Source organism: Lonchura striata, chromosome 23, assembly GCF_046129695.1.
Source record: "Lonchura striata isolate bLonStr1 chromosome 23, bLonStr1.mat, whole genome shotgun sequence".
In the NCBI taxonomy this organism is placed as follows: Eukaryota; Metazoa; Chordata; class Aves; order Passeriformes; family Estrildidae; genus Lonchura; species Lonchura striata.
In genome coordinates, this window is record NC_134625.1 from 8,645,621 (window position 1) to 8,660,367 (window position 14,747).

A 14,747-nucleotide genomic window follows, 5' to 3' on the forward strand; every position below is an offset into this window, starting at 1 on the left:
GCTCGGGGACGGGATGGGGACAGAGGAAAGAGAGGGACACAGAGGGAGAGAGAGAAAGGAGAGCCCTGACACAGGAGCTGCAAGCGGAGGAGCCATGCGAGGACAGCGAAGCCGGGGCTCGCCCTGGAGGGACAGTGGCACTGTGGGGGCTTGGGGAAGGGGACAGTGGCACTGTGGGGGCTGGGGGAAGAGGGAAAATGTCACTGCAGGGGCTGGGCTGCAGTTTGAGTCCCTGCACAGCCCCGCTGGCGGGGTTCCTGGCGGTGGAAGGCACTGGAGGCCCCGGGCGCGGTGGGTGACGCACGGCCGGGAGGCAGAGCTGCTCTGGCCCTCGCTGCACGAGGTCTCAGTGGAGGTAGGTGGGTTGGTTCCATCGGTACCAGGAGCTGTGGGCAGCATGGAACAACGAGAAGTTTCGCCTCGGAGTAAAAATCATTTTGATTTCCCGCGCCGCCCGGCTTCGGGTCGGCACGTCCCGCGGGTTGTTCAGCAGGAATCGCATCCTGCCACTCCCGAGAATCCCAGAATATCCTGAGCTGGAAGGGGCCCACCAGGGTCACCAAACCCAACTTCTGTCCCTGCACAGGACACCACAACAATCCCACCCTGTCCCTGAGAGGTCACGCATGAAGCCTGACACTCCACACTGCTGGAATCCCTAAGGATTTCCCTGTTCTTCCTGGAGATCCCGGTGTTCTCCTCCAGCCCCCGACACCCTGGGTTGGTCTGGGGTTTTTTGAGGGCTGTGCCTTACCCTGAAGAGTTGAAGCCAGAGGAGTTCATGGCAGCTTTGGAGTTGCTCTGGGCTGTGCCGGGGCTGCTGGCATGGAGGGCACTGCCAGGGGACGAGGGCCTGCTGGAGTTCCCTGGGGAGCACGAGGATGTCACTGTGTGGGACAGAGCACAGTGAGCCTGGCATCTCTTCCTGCCCAAACATTCCCAGCCCATCCCCGTGCCCACCCCGTGGCTCCTCTGCTTCCCTGCCCTGGGGGAGGTGGGGGCACCCCAGGAATGTCCCCTGTTCCTGTATTTGGGGATTTCTGATCTTCAGGGAGATGTGACACTGATCCACCCTTTATCTGGCACCTCTGATTCCCAGCCCTGGTTAAGGTGGGGGCACCCCAGAAATGTCCCGTGTTCCTATATCTTGGAATTTCTCATCTTCAGGGAGATGTGACACTGATCCACCTCTGATTCCCTGCCCTGGGGAAAGTGGGGGCACCCCAGGAATGTCCCATGTTCCTATATTTGGGAATCTCTGGTCTTCACAGAGATCTGACTCTAACCCACTCTTTATCTGCCTCCTCTAATTCTCTGTTCCCTGGGGAAAGTGGGGGGACTCCAGGAATGTCCCATGTTCCTGTATCTGGGAATCTGAGTTCTCCAAGGAGATGTGACACTGGTCTACCCTTTATCTGGCTCCTCTGATTCCCAGCCCTGGGGAAGGTGGGGGCACCCCAGGAATGTCCCTATATTTGGGAATCTCTGGTCTCCAAGGAGATCTGACTCTAAGCCACCCTTTTATTTAGCTCCCAGTTGTGCCTGGCTCCCAAAACTAAACACCCCAGGCCAGGATAGTGCTGGAAATGTTCTTTTCCCCATGTTTTCCATGGTTCTACCCCACCCAACAGCACGGCTGGGCTGTTCTCATCCCAGCTGCGTGGGGACACTTTCCCTGGCCAAAGCCAAGGCTCTGCTGAGGATTATCCTGCAAATGTGGCCCAGAAACGGAGGAGCCAGGGATGGAAGGAGGGGAGGGAGGTTCCCCAAGGCTCACCAGTCCCAGGCATGGTGCTGTGCACGGGATTGACAGAGAGGGGCCCCAAGGAGCCTGAGGTAGAGACCTGGGCAGGAACAGAGGCAGGCGGTGAGCATTTGGCAGCGCAGGAATCGCACCCTGCCACTCCTTTCACAGCCCCTGCGGAGGCAGCTGGCTCCCAGGGACACAGCACCCACAGCTGGGGCTCCCATGGCTATTTCCAGTCCTTTTCCAGGGGAAAAACACCATTCCCATCTATCTATATCTATATCTATATCTATATCTATATCTATATCTATATCTATCTATATCTATATCTATATCTATATCTATATCTATATCTATATCTATCTATATATATCACTGTATTAGTATTATTATATAGAATATATATCCCTCTATATATCTATATCATATCACTGTATTATTATTATTATAAAATATATAATATATAAAATATATCTTTATATATATCTATATCACTGTATTATTCTTATTCATTACATTACATCACATTATATGATATATGTTATATGTTATATGTTATATGTTATATGTTATATGTTATATGTTATGTTATATGTTATATGGTATATGATATATGATATATGATATATGATATATTATATAATAAATATAATAATATAATATATAAAATATATTATATTATATTATATTATATTATATTATATTATATTATATTATATATATTACATTACATTATATTATATTATATTATAGTATATTATTGTCTATATATTATAATAGTATATTATACACAATAATATATGATCATAATATCTAATTATTATTAGATATAATAATTATTTTAATATATACATATCTCTATATCATTATATATAGATATTGTTTTGTGTATGTATTATATTATATATAAATATTATATATCATTATGTATTTTTTATGTATGCATTGTTATATTTTTATATCTATTATATCTCTATATCATTATATATATTATCATATATATGCATGTGTGTGTGTGTGTGTGTATATATTCAAGGCCATGCGAAGAAATCAGAATTAGTGTTGCATGTGCCTGACACTCTCCACATCCATCTAAATGTATGGATCAGCTGTGGAAAAGCCTGAAACCATCACATTTTCTGGAAGTCTCCAGGTAAAACTTGTAGGAGCCAGTGCCCTTTGGATGTCTCAGCCTGAAACTTCCCAGCTCCCTCTGCTTTTGGGCACAAAAAAAAAATCCCAATTTCCTTCAGGGAGCTCAATTCTCAGGTGCCAATTGGCAACCTGGAGCTGCCATCTAAATCAGGATTTATTCCTGAGGACAGCACAGTCACAGAGGAATCATTCACCCAAGCTCCTGCTGTGGGAATCCAAATGGGTTTTTTTTTTTGGGAACCAAACTTCCCATGATGTTTTCCTGCCTTCTGATGGAGGATTCCAAAAGCCAGGAGATTTTAAGATAAAATTCAGGTTCTGCCTCCCACTCCTGTGGGAGCTGCAGCACTGAGGAGGTTCCTGCCACTTTTAAATGGCAAAGGCACCAAGCAACTCTTAAATGAAGCAGCAGAAATGCAGTTAATTGATATAAATTTATGTAATCCTCATCCCCCATTAATTTCTGAAAGATTTTCTTCATCAATCTCGAGGGGAAAAGCTTTAGGACAGCATCATGATTTGACTAAATTATCCTACGATTAAACTAATCAATTCCTCCCAGGAAACTTGACTTTTCTTCCCACTGTTTTCAATAAATAGAATTCTCGCTTAATTAATTGTTATCATTGAGCTGATTGTTTTCAGTGGATGGAATAATAATAAATGTTCTGGATCAGATTCCACTCAGGAGGTTGAACCTGAAGTCCCTCACCAGTCTGGAGTTGTAGATGGGTGATTTGATGGGGGATGGCATCGGGCAGCTGATCCGCTTTTCCTTCTGGCGCCGGTTGCAGAACCAGACCCGAACCACTTCCTTTTCCATGGAGAGCTGCTCTGCTATCAAGGAGATCTCCTCTGAGCTGGGCTTGGGGTTCTGCTGAGAGAGGCAGCAGGTTAAAAAAGCCCCAAAGAACACAAGAAATGTGCTCTGGACTGGGATCTCTGGGCTTGGGGTTCTGCTGAGAGAGGCAGCAGGTTAAAAAAGCCCCAAAAACCAGAAGAAATCTGCTCTGGACTGGGATCTCTGGGCTTGGGGTTCTGCTGAGAGAGGCAAAAGGTTTAAAAGACTCAAAAAGCAAAAGGAAATCTCTGAAGTGGATTTGGGGTTCTGCTGAGAGAGGCAAAAGGTTTAAAAGACTCAAAAAGCACAAGGAAATCTCTGAAGTGGATTTGGGGTTCTGCTGAGAGAGGCAAAAGGTTCAAAAGACTCAAAAAGCACAAGGAAATCTCTGAACTGGGCTTGGGGTTCTGCTGAGAGAGGCAGGAGGTTCAAAAGACTCAAAAAGCACAAGGAAATCTCTGAACTGGGCTTGGGGTTCTGCTGAGAGAGGCAAAAGGTTCAAAAGACTCAAAAAGCACAAGGAAATCTCTGAACTGGGCTTGGGGTTCTGCTGAGAGAGGCAGGAGGTTCAAAAGCCCCAAAGAGCATCAGGGGCTGCTGGGAGGACAAGGGTGGGGTTCCTTCGAGCTGGGGAGGGTCAAAAGCTCCCAGGGTAAATATTTGGGTGAGGGATTAGGTTCTGTGAACCACAAAGTGCCTCTGGTTGCACATCAGCTCAGGGGGAGATGAGTCACAGCTCCTGCCCTGTTATAAATCACTTCCCTCTTCGACCTTATCAGCTCCAAAATCAGTGCTGGGCTCACCTCAACTTGGTGGCCTTGCCACTGTCCAAGCTCAGAAAAGTCACTGCCCCTCTCTTCCCTTTCTCACTTAGAAATGGAATTAACGGAGCCCACCCTGCCCCCCGAGTCATTTATTTTCATTCCTTTTAGCTCTGTGGGGTCTGCTCAGAGTTGAAGCTCAGAAATGTCAAAGACACCTGGCACAGAAGTGCCAAGATAATATTCCCATTGCAGAAAATGCTTTCTACCAGCTCAAAATGAGCTGCTAAAACGATCTGATGAAGACTGAGCAAGTTTTTCTATGAGGCAGAAGACAAGAAAAAAACAGCACAGGAACAGTTCTGATTGAGAGATTTCCAAGGCACAGTTTAGTCCTATTGATTAAAATTCTATTTGATGTCTGCAGTGATTTTTCTTGAAATTCTTGGAAAGGGCTCCACTTCTGAACGGGTTCAGGAAAAATATTTGCAGCAACAAGTTCTGGGGACTCACAAGAGCTGCTCAATGGGGCATTGTGGCCACAGAGCTCCTGTGACACATCTGCAACTCCCAAAGAAAAGAGTTGGGTGCAGAGATCAGCTTTGGCCCAGTGGGTGAAAATGGGGAAACGCGGTGCTAAGATCATAATTCCCTTAGAATAACATTCAACAAGGAAATAATTGGGAATTTCTTTGGGTCTAACTCTTTTCCTGTTAACTCCTTCAAGCATTTTTAACCTACTGTCAAATAATAGGGAATTCCTTTGGGATTCACACTTTTCCTGTTGCTTCTTCAAGCGTTTTCTAGCCTGCTATCAAATAAATACCCCCTAAAAAACCCTCTTTTCTTGAGAGGACTCAGTGCCACAGGCTTGCAAATGCCAGGCTCGGGGAGAGCTGCCAGCAGACAGAAAGATTTTCCCCTCACATCTTGGAATCTCTTCTCCAGGGTGGAGCGGATGTTGGTCTCGATGCTGGTCCTCTTCTTCCTTTTCCGTCCAAACATCTCGTTCACTGAGGGGTAGGAATTGGGGGTGCTCATGGAGGAATCCAAAGGAGCAGATTCTGGGGGAAGAGGGAGGGGGAAAAAGAGATATTCAAGAAGATAACGAGTTATTTTCATTCCCAGATACTTCCTGTGAAACAAGTGTTTCTTCTAAAATAGATTAATTGTTCCTACACTGTGGATCCTCCCTCTGATAATGATTAAAATTGCTCTGAATCAATCAATGAACTTGTCCAAGTCAAAGCAGTAAAATGTTTTAATCCACACATTGTTTTTCCTTTGTGAGCCTGATTTCTAGCCTGCCCTGCTAGGGACCAGAAGTGTTCCAATAATTTCATTTCACACAGAAAAGGATGTGACCAAACCATTTGGCTGGGGGTGGCTGAGATGACCAATGGCTCAGACATCCTGAAGGGTTGGGTGAAGCACGAGGCAGACGTGAGGTCAGCACAGGACCCACTCCAAATCCTGCTGCCCCTGGGAATTCCCCTCTCAGGGAAATCCTTTTCCAGCTGCACCTCCTGGGCTGATCCCTCAGCATCTCAGCAGTTCCTCCCCTTCTTCTCCAGCTTGCACAGGGAGGGGCTGAAGGGATTTGAGGTTCCTGGATGGATCCTCTCCTGATGGTGGTGATGCCTCAGGTTTGGCTTTTCTATTTTTCACATTCTGTGCTGCTTCAGTGGGTCTGGGCTTCACATGAGGGGATGCTGAGCTCTGTGCACAGAGCAGGGACACAAAACAATTCCTGCTCCAGCTGGGCACCAAGGACAAATGATCCAAACCTCAGCCCAGGAGCACAAACACCGTGGGCTGGAGAGAGAAAAACAAGCAGGATGGGACTGATGGGCTGGAGCTGGAATGGGACAATGAACTCCAAGGTGCCAATGGAGCAGAACTGATCCCAGGGAGAGCCCCCGGGAGCGCTCGTGCATTTTGGGACCATTTTGGGTTATCTTGGGTTCATTTTGGACCATTTTGGTTCATCTTGGGTGCAGTCGTGGCTGAGCTCTGGTGCTGCCCAAGGTGGATCCATGGAGGAGATCCTTTGAATAAATCCCTGCTTTATTCTTTCCAGCTCTGTTCTAGTCCAGCCTGCACAAGGCATTGGTGGCATTTCTGCCTTGATGTCACCTACCTGCATCACTGAGCCACTTCTCCAGCAGGGGTTTCAGCTTGCACATGTTCTTGAAGCTCAGGTTGAGAGCCTCGAAGCGGGAGATCGTGGTCTGGCTGAAGTCATTGCCGTAGAGCTTCCCCATGGCCAGGCCAACGTCCCCCTGCCAGGGGACACCCAAATCCCAGCGTGAGCACGGGGAAACCCATTCCAGCTGCCCCAGCCCCACGCAGAACCACAGAGTCACAGAATTAACCAGCCTGGAAAGGACCTCTCAAGCTGTGCCAAGGGAAATTTAGGCTGGATATTAGGAAAATTATCACAGAAAGGGAGATAAAGTTCTGCAATGGCTGCCCGGGGACGTGGTGGAGTCACAACCCCTGGGTGTGTTTAAAACAAGCCTGGATGTGGCACTGGGTGCCAGGGTTGAGGTGTTGGGGCTGGGTTGGACTTGATGATGCTGAAGGTCTCTTCCAACCTGTAAATCTGTGATTCTGTGACCTTTGAGATCATCAAGTCCAACCTATGACCCAACACCTCCTCATCAAATAAATCATGGCACTGAGTGCCACGTCCAGGCTTTTTTTAAACAGTGACTCCACCACCTCCTTGGGCAGATGAGTCCAGATCGTTCTTTCAGTGAAGGACTTATTCCTCTTGTAGCCTAAACATCCCCTCAGACTTCTTCCAGGATAGCTTCAGTCTTGTTTCCATGACCTGCCTGCCAGGGAAAGGGGATTTATTGCCCCCAGGAATCTGCCCCCACCCCTGAATGCTGGGAGGGTGCAGATATTGAGGTTATGGTGGTAAGGTGCTAGGGAGGGTTTGTCTCTTTGTGTATTTGGAAGGCAATGCTGCAAAATAACCCAAATTTAACCCAGCCTTTCCTTCATCCACAGCTCTGCCCCAAACTCCCCCACATCCCCTCCCTCTCACCTGTGTGAACCCCAGCTTGATCCTCCTTTGTTTGAAAGTCTTTGCAAACTTCTCCAGCTCCTCCAGGTCGCTGGGCTCCTCGGAAGCTCCTGCTGGGGTCAGGTGCTTTGCCACTTGCAAGTGCTGGGGGACGTCCAGGTGGGGTTCAACCGAGGAGCCAGGGAGGCCAGAGCGACCCACAGCCTGTCCAAACCACCCCAAAAAAGGCGCTCAGAGTCACAAAAATAACAAAAACCACAGTGTTTCCCGTGCCATTGCCACGCCCTCGGGTGTGCTCTTACCTGGGAGGCCAGGCTGGGTCCGGGCTGGGAGAGGAGGAGGCTGCCCTGTTGCTGAGGGAAGGAGAGGAGGTTTGGCTGCAAAGCTGAGGAGATCAAAAAGAGACACACTGGTCAGTGAGCACCCCCAGGAAAGCTCGGAGTGGGAAGCTCCATTTGTTATTTCTTGCCCAAAATACAAGAATTTTGGCCGTTAGGAACGAGTCTGGCTCTGAGCTGGGCCATGAGAAAGAAAAGGTTTTTCCTGTGGCTTTTTAGCCTGCAGGGATTATTACAATAATGGCAGAAGTGAAATATCTCATTTGCTGATCCCTGTGTGTCGCTCGTCACGCTCAGGCATTTTAGAGACCTCTAATCTTGATTTTAGGTGCCAAGCAGCAGAGAATTTCCTACATCCTTCCTGGGGATTTCTCTCGGTGCTTAATTATTGTAGCTCTTAGAAAAATGGACCTCTTATTTCCAATATAAGCCCTTGTGACTCCAACTTTCAGCCACTTCATCTTGTTAAGAAAACCCTGATCCTCCAGTTAATCTCATGAGCCCTCCCACTCTGCTCTCAATTCTACATTTCATTTTCAAATGTCATTTGGAAGCCATCTGACCCTTCCTTTCCTACCCTACTCTATTTCAAATAAATTGAATTTCTTTCAGAACGTCGGAGCTGACATGGAATGATGAAAGGAAGAAAGAAGGGAAATCCATAAACCCAACAAAAACTGGGATTTATGGAGAGTGTGTAATTGTTTCGTTGACAAACTGCCAAGTACAAGCCTATATCTCTTAGAGGGAATGTCCTACAGGATTAGGTTGTGTAGTTCCCTAGAAATTTAGTTGGTATCAAGTCCATTGTGAGTGAAAGCTACAGAATTTAGTGAGGATTTATAACCTTGCTCAGAGCAGTCAATATATTTAATTGATTATAACTGACAATTACAGGGAAATCCATAGAAATTTATGGACTTCTGCTAATAAAAGGGAAAACAATCTCCAGAATCAATCACTCCCCCCCCACCCTCTGCCTTTTCTTATTTAATTTAGATCTGATGTGCACAATCCCATTTATTTACTTAGGTTGGGGTTGGAATAAACCTTCCCTAACACTGGAACAACTTCAAATTTCAAATCCAGGCTGGTAATGAGGTGCACATTTTTAGCAGTGCAGGTAATTAATCACTGCAATGGCTTTGCCTTGGGACATGGCAGATGCTCTGTCATTTGGAGTCTTTAAAATCATGATTGAACACCTCAGCTCCAGCTCGGAGGGAAATGAAGGGCTGGGTTCAGGAATCACCGGTCTGACAGCTGAGATGAAGATTTCAGCAGCAATATTTAGACTGACAGGATTCCCAAAATCTCTTCACTCCCACCTTTACAGAGCTCTCCCACCCATGACTCGGGGTTTGGGTTTTACTGGGAATGAAGACTAAGACCTGGGAATTTATCTGATAGCTTCAAAACAAAAGCAAACTAAAATTTATATCCCCGTTGGAAAGGTTCAGCTCCCAGCCAAGCCTCTTTATCCAGGAAATCCATTTATGGACCCACAGTCCAAAATCAGGAGACACTTGGGGCATTCCCCGATGGCCTCAGGGATAATTCCAGAATATTTTTCTGCCTTTCTTCAGGAGGAAGAAAACTACACTTGAACCGAATTCCACTTTATTTTCACGCCCCACTGGCTGTGTATGCATGTGGCAAAAGGATCATTAAAACCTGGCAGTCAGCCATGCAAATGGAAATGTCCTGCACAAAACTCCAGAATATCCACTCCTGGTCAAGCCTGGAACTGGAAGGGGTGACAAGCAAACACAGCTGCCAAAAAAAGTCATTGAACAGATAAATTCTAATCTATCAAAGGCAGCAAGTTCTGCTTTGCAGTAAAAGATGTTTATTATTCATGAATAAAATCAGGCAGCAAGGAATAGATTGTCCTGACTGTATTTCAAACTAATAAATTCAAAATTATTTGTAAATATACATCAAGTATCTTTATCCATCACTCAGTGTCATTTGGCAGAGAGGAGAATTTATATCCTGTCAGGAAGAAATAAATTCCCCTCTTGCTTTTGGAGTGCGTGAACCAGTGGGTTCAAGCTGCAGAGATTTAATGTTATAATCCTGAATTTTAGTTCATGTGGAGGGAGCTTGTGCTGGGATAAATCAAAGCACAGGCAAAGGATCCAAATCCCCATGGATCTGCCAGGTTATGAATTAAAGCCTAAAACATCCTCCATCCACATCCCCAGGGTGGGAGAAACGCTGGAAAAATATTGGGGGCAAAACCAGATTTACAGGGACTTTCTGAAGCATGGAGCGAGTCCTCAGCGCTTTCCTGGAGCTGATTTGGGGAGCAGGGAGAACTTTCCTGCCCTATGGAATATCCAAACCTCTCGCTCTCTCCCGGAGCTGCTCCCGGACCTGAAAATCCCGGGATTTTCCCAGCCTGGGATCCCTGCCTGGCCCCAAGGTGGCACTCGAGGAGCGCACAAGGCTCCGGTGCCAGCAGCATCTCCCCATGGATCCGGGATCATCCCCGGGCAGCATCACCCTGGGAAAACCCCACATCCAGAAGGGAGGTTTTTCAGTCTTTATCCATCTCTGCCGCCTTAGGATTTGATATTTTTCATCTATTTGTCATCCTGCAATTCTTTAGTGTGTAACTCCAAACTCCACACACAGTGTGAGCTGCTGCTTCCCCATTTTGGGCAGACACAATTCCTCTCCAGGCCTGGAAATCAAGGACACCTCACTGCCTCAGGCCAGAGAGATGGAAACAAAAGTGAGTCGGGGGAGCAAATTTGGGACAAATGACTTCATTAGCTGAAGCTCTAATTGGAAGATTCACTCCCAAAATGCAAATGGACCAAACTTATAAAAGTGTGAAACTAAATCTCCATTTTGGGTGGGTTTTGTCTGCTCTAAATGTACCTGAAGGCCCTTCAATGAATATAAGTGCTTTTTATTCTCTTAGTTTTGTCTTGCCTCTGTTTTTAGGTAAGCCCCAAAAAAGCATCATCTCAGCTTTTCCTCCTCTTACCTTGTTGTCCTGCCTGAGACTGGGACAGGAGGAACTGGGGGACTGACTGCATGTGCCCAGGAAGCAACACCAGCTGCTGCAGGGTGTGGAGAGAGCTCATGTCCTACAGAAAAAAAAACAAAGGGAACAATAAAACTCAAGGATTTACGCTCCTCACACAGCATCTCCTCACAAATCCAGGCTAAATTTCTGAAATTTCAGGGCTGGAGGACTGCAGGATCCAAAGTTTCAGGTGTAAGAGAGGATTCTGTGCATACAGAGAGCTCCATGTGGAGAATTGTCTGCTTTTCCCTGGAAAAATTAATTGTTGGTGACATTTTTGAGCTGCAGACCCAAAGGTTTCAGGTGTAGGAGAAGAATTCTCACTGAATTTGGGGAATTTGGGGGCTGGAGGGCTGCAGGTATAAAAGTTTCAAGTATGGGAGAAGAATTCATTGCGTACAGAGACATCCATGTGGAGAAGTGTCTGCTTTTCCCTGGAAAAGTTAACTCTTGATAAAGACATTTTCAAGGCAATCAAACTCTGATTGTTAGAACAGTGAAACCTCTCGGATTTCAGTTTCTTCAGATAAAGTATTTCCAGAGTGAACTGCCTAAAATCACACAGCAAATTACAGCAGCTCACCAACAGTGCTTCCCACAGGACTGCTCTGAAGACTGGGGAAATTGAAGAATCCCTAAATTGTATAATGGATCTGAATATCCCGTGAAAGAACGAGGGAAGGGATTCCTCAGCATCTGTGTGCCCGCCTGGCATCCAACTCCCACTAGAATTTAACAAGAATTAAGTGCTGAACTCCACATTTCCCACCTTAAGGAAAAAAAAATTCCCTCGAGGAATTAATTTCTTCCCTGGTGTAAATCAATTTGAGGCAACAACAGGCTGAGATTAGGAGTTAATCTGGTCTAGAACCCGATCTCCAACAATGGCATTAATCAGACACTCATGAATGAGGAAGAGCAGGGCAAACATTATCAGACATTTCCCCACGGTGCTGTCTCAGCCTCCAATTATTTCCAGTCCAAGGGATTTCCTGACCATGGGGTGGTTTCCCTGCTCAGCAAACCTCTGAGGAAATCTCACCCAGCACGAGTGAAAAGCCAAGGAGGAAGATGAGGATTCACTTTTCCAGCTCGGTGTGTCCCTCACCATCTCAGGCTCCTTTTGCCACTGGCCAAAGGAATTTGGGGAGGGGATCGGGAGCAGCTTTTTCCCTCTTTTCCTGGAATTCCAGGGGCAGCCAGGTCACTCACCCCTGCGATTTGGCTGCCTGGCATCATGGATGATCCCTGCACGAGGTGACCCGACCGAGGGGGGATGGCAGGTTGCAAGGAGTCGCTGAGGTCCTCGGTTTTAATCTGCAAAAAAGAGCAAAGGAATTGTCGAATGAAGGAGCAGGGAGGAGGGATGAGCAGGAGCAGTGGGGAGCTGGGAGAGGCTCCTCACAGGGATTTTTCTGCTGTTTCCATCACTGAAAATCAGGGTTATTCCACACTCCTGCTCTCCACTCTATCCATGGATAGTTTTCCTGCTCTGCCAAGCCCCCTGGCACTTTGCTCAATTAAAACACTTCAGGAAACAACCAATTTCAAGCAGCTTTTCAAAGTTTAAAGCCTTCTGTGGAGTTTTAATGAAGATAAGAAGTGGTTGCCCTTTCCAGATCACAACTCAAGCCCTGATAGGAGGGCTGGACATGGAAAACCTCTCATTTTATCCTGCATGAAGCAGAGGATGGTACAAGGGGATGGTAAAGGATAAGTCGTGGAGGAAAAGACCTCAAAAAAACAGAGTAATCTCCCAGTCTTGAAAATGCAGCACTCCAGGCACCAAATTAATTTGTTCAATTTCTACCAAAAAGCAACAAGAAATTGCAAGGAAAATCTCCTTCCTCAGTTACAAGCTGTGGAAAAATAACTGGAAAACTTCACAGGTGTCCAGTGGTCTTTTTGAGCTATTTTAATGTTCTTGCAAAGTTTTTGTCCACAAGAAAATAATGATTTTAAAATACACATTCTTAGAAAAAAAATGCACCCAGGGATCAGAACTGAATCCTTGTTTCTGGTTTATTCCACAATCTCCACTTTCATTTCTAACTTTGCTAATACATTTTAAAAATTGATTTATTAAGAAATAATAATAATAATAATTATTGTAGTAGCTGAAGTCTTTTGGTAGTGCTGACCAGGACAGGAGGGAGGGGAGGATTTTGGAAGTTTTTAGGTTAATTCCTGGAAGGTGAGTGAGGACTGTCCATGCACAGGGGACAGGTGAAAGATACAGAACTCTCCTCCAAGAAATGATTCACCCAAACCTTTTCTCAGCACGAGAACACCCTGATCAAGGATTACTCCTCATCACAGCCTCTAATTCCCAAAACCAGGAAAAACTAGGAGAACTCTACAAAGGACACAGCTTGAAACTCTTGAAGATTCACCCTGACTCCTAGGAGTGAACTTTCCCAGATCCCTTCCAAACCCCACATCCCCCAAAGGTGAGCAGGGTCTTTGTCCCACCGATGGGGCCTTGAGGCCCTGCAACCTCCTGCCAGAAAAGGGAACAAGAAATCCGGCTCTCAAACCCATCCCGAGCGAATGTTTTGGGCTTGAAGGAGCTTTTCTGCCCATTTGAGCAAAGCAAAAAATACAGTTTTGCTTTGGAATAATTTTGGTTGGGAAAGACCTCTACAACCATCAAGTCCAAGCTTTGATGGATCTCCACCAAAGAGGAGAAAAGGAGGAAAAATGGGATCACAAGAAGCTCAACAGCTCCAGAGCAGGGAGTTGCAACGTTCCCCTCTGCATTTTGGAAGGTGCTGCTCGGAGGGAAGGTGATTACAACACCCCTTTCATTACAACTCGAGCTCTGGACACCGCCGAAACTCGTTTTGCAATACTCCCAGCTCCTTGCAGCAAGAGGTAGACATGCTATGAATTCCAGCTCTTTCCTACCTTTCAGGTTGGCATGATCATCCCTCTTAGCTTGGCAGGGCAAGAAAAAAAAAAAAAATCAGGTGGAAAGATCTTCTCGATCGCTATCGACAGCGATAAGTCGCTGAATGTCAGGCAAAAAGGCTCAGGAGGACACCCCGTTACTCCTGAGCCATCCAGGCACGTGGATTTATGGATGTTCTTTGCATTAAAAAGAATCCATCGGAGGCAAATAAGTAAAAAATAAAAAAATTTAAAAAATAAAAAAAAAAAAGTTAATGTTTGTCTGGTTCATCCAAGGCTGAGCAGTCCCAAGACATTACAGTTTTTGGCGCCTCAGAGCCGGGCTCTGGCTGCCGCCTGAGCTGCGATCCCGATGGCAGTGGGGTGTTGAAGAGGCACGAGCCATTTCCAAACTGAAATCAATTTTTCCAGCTGCCAAGCGGGACGAGCTGGCGGCGCTCCAGGGAGAAAGGGGTGTGTAGCCGCATCCCGGCACGGCTCCATGGGAGAACGGGAGGTGGGTTTGGCAAAGCACCGGCTCCCGATTTAAAAACAACAACATCTCCCTCTGCTCCTTCCCCCGGCCCTGGAATTCTCCCTCCTGCGCAGTGGGCGGGAACCTGGGGTTTGTTCTTGACAAATCCTTCTCCCCCTTGCACCTATTTCCATTGGGTTTAGGCTCCATTTTACCTCGCCCTCCTCTTCCTCTCCCCGACAGGCCTGCAGCTGGCTAATTGTTCATTAGGAGTTCGGGATCTATCCAAAAACTTTGGGGATGGTTTATGCAAATCCCGCTCTTTCTTTTTCTTCCCTGGCTAAACCGGCAATATTGCCAAGTGTACATTAAAAAAGAAAAAAACCCCAAACCCAAAAAAACCCCAAAAAACCACACACATTGTGGGCGAGGCCACTCAATATCATGAGACTCCCTTAAAATAATGT

At 46.4% G+C, this 14,747-nt stretch overlaps 1 protein-coding gene across 1 annotated transcript in view; it reads right to left on the minus strand.

The window, feature by feature from the left end:
- Nucleotides 1-346: 346 nt before the first annotated feature.
- Nucleotides 347-14,747, minus strand: part of POU2F3 (POU class 2 homeobox 3) — a 43,182-nt gene continuing 28,781 nt past the window's right edge. Inside the window, exons 5-14 of the mRNA XM_077788064.1 lie at nucleotides 12,129-12,233; nucleotides 10,875-10,977; nucleotides 7,841-7,923; nucleotides 7,560-7,742; nucleotides 6,645-6,786; nucleotides 5,432-5,568; nucleotides 3,615-3,776; nucleotides 1,778-1,844; nucleotides 755-887; nucleotides 347-386 (exon numbers count right to left, since the gene is read on the minus strand). Coding sequence (XP_077644190.1) covers nucleotides 347-386; nucleotides 755-887; nucleotides 1,778-1,844; nucleotides 3,615-3,776; nucleotides 5,432-5,568; nucleotides 6,645-6,786; nucleotides 7,560-7,742; nucleotides 7,841-7,923; nucleotides 10,875-10,977; nucleotides 12,129-12,233 — 1,155 coding nt within the window. The remainder of the gene's footprint in view (nucleotides 387-754; nucleotides 888-1,777; nucleotides 1,845-3,614; nucleotides 3,777-5,431; nucleotides 5,569-6,644; nucleotides 6,787-7,559; nucleotides 7,743-7,840; nucleotides 7,924-10,874; nucleotides 10,978-12,128; nucleotides 12,234-14,747) is intronic.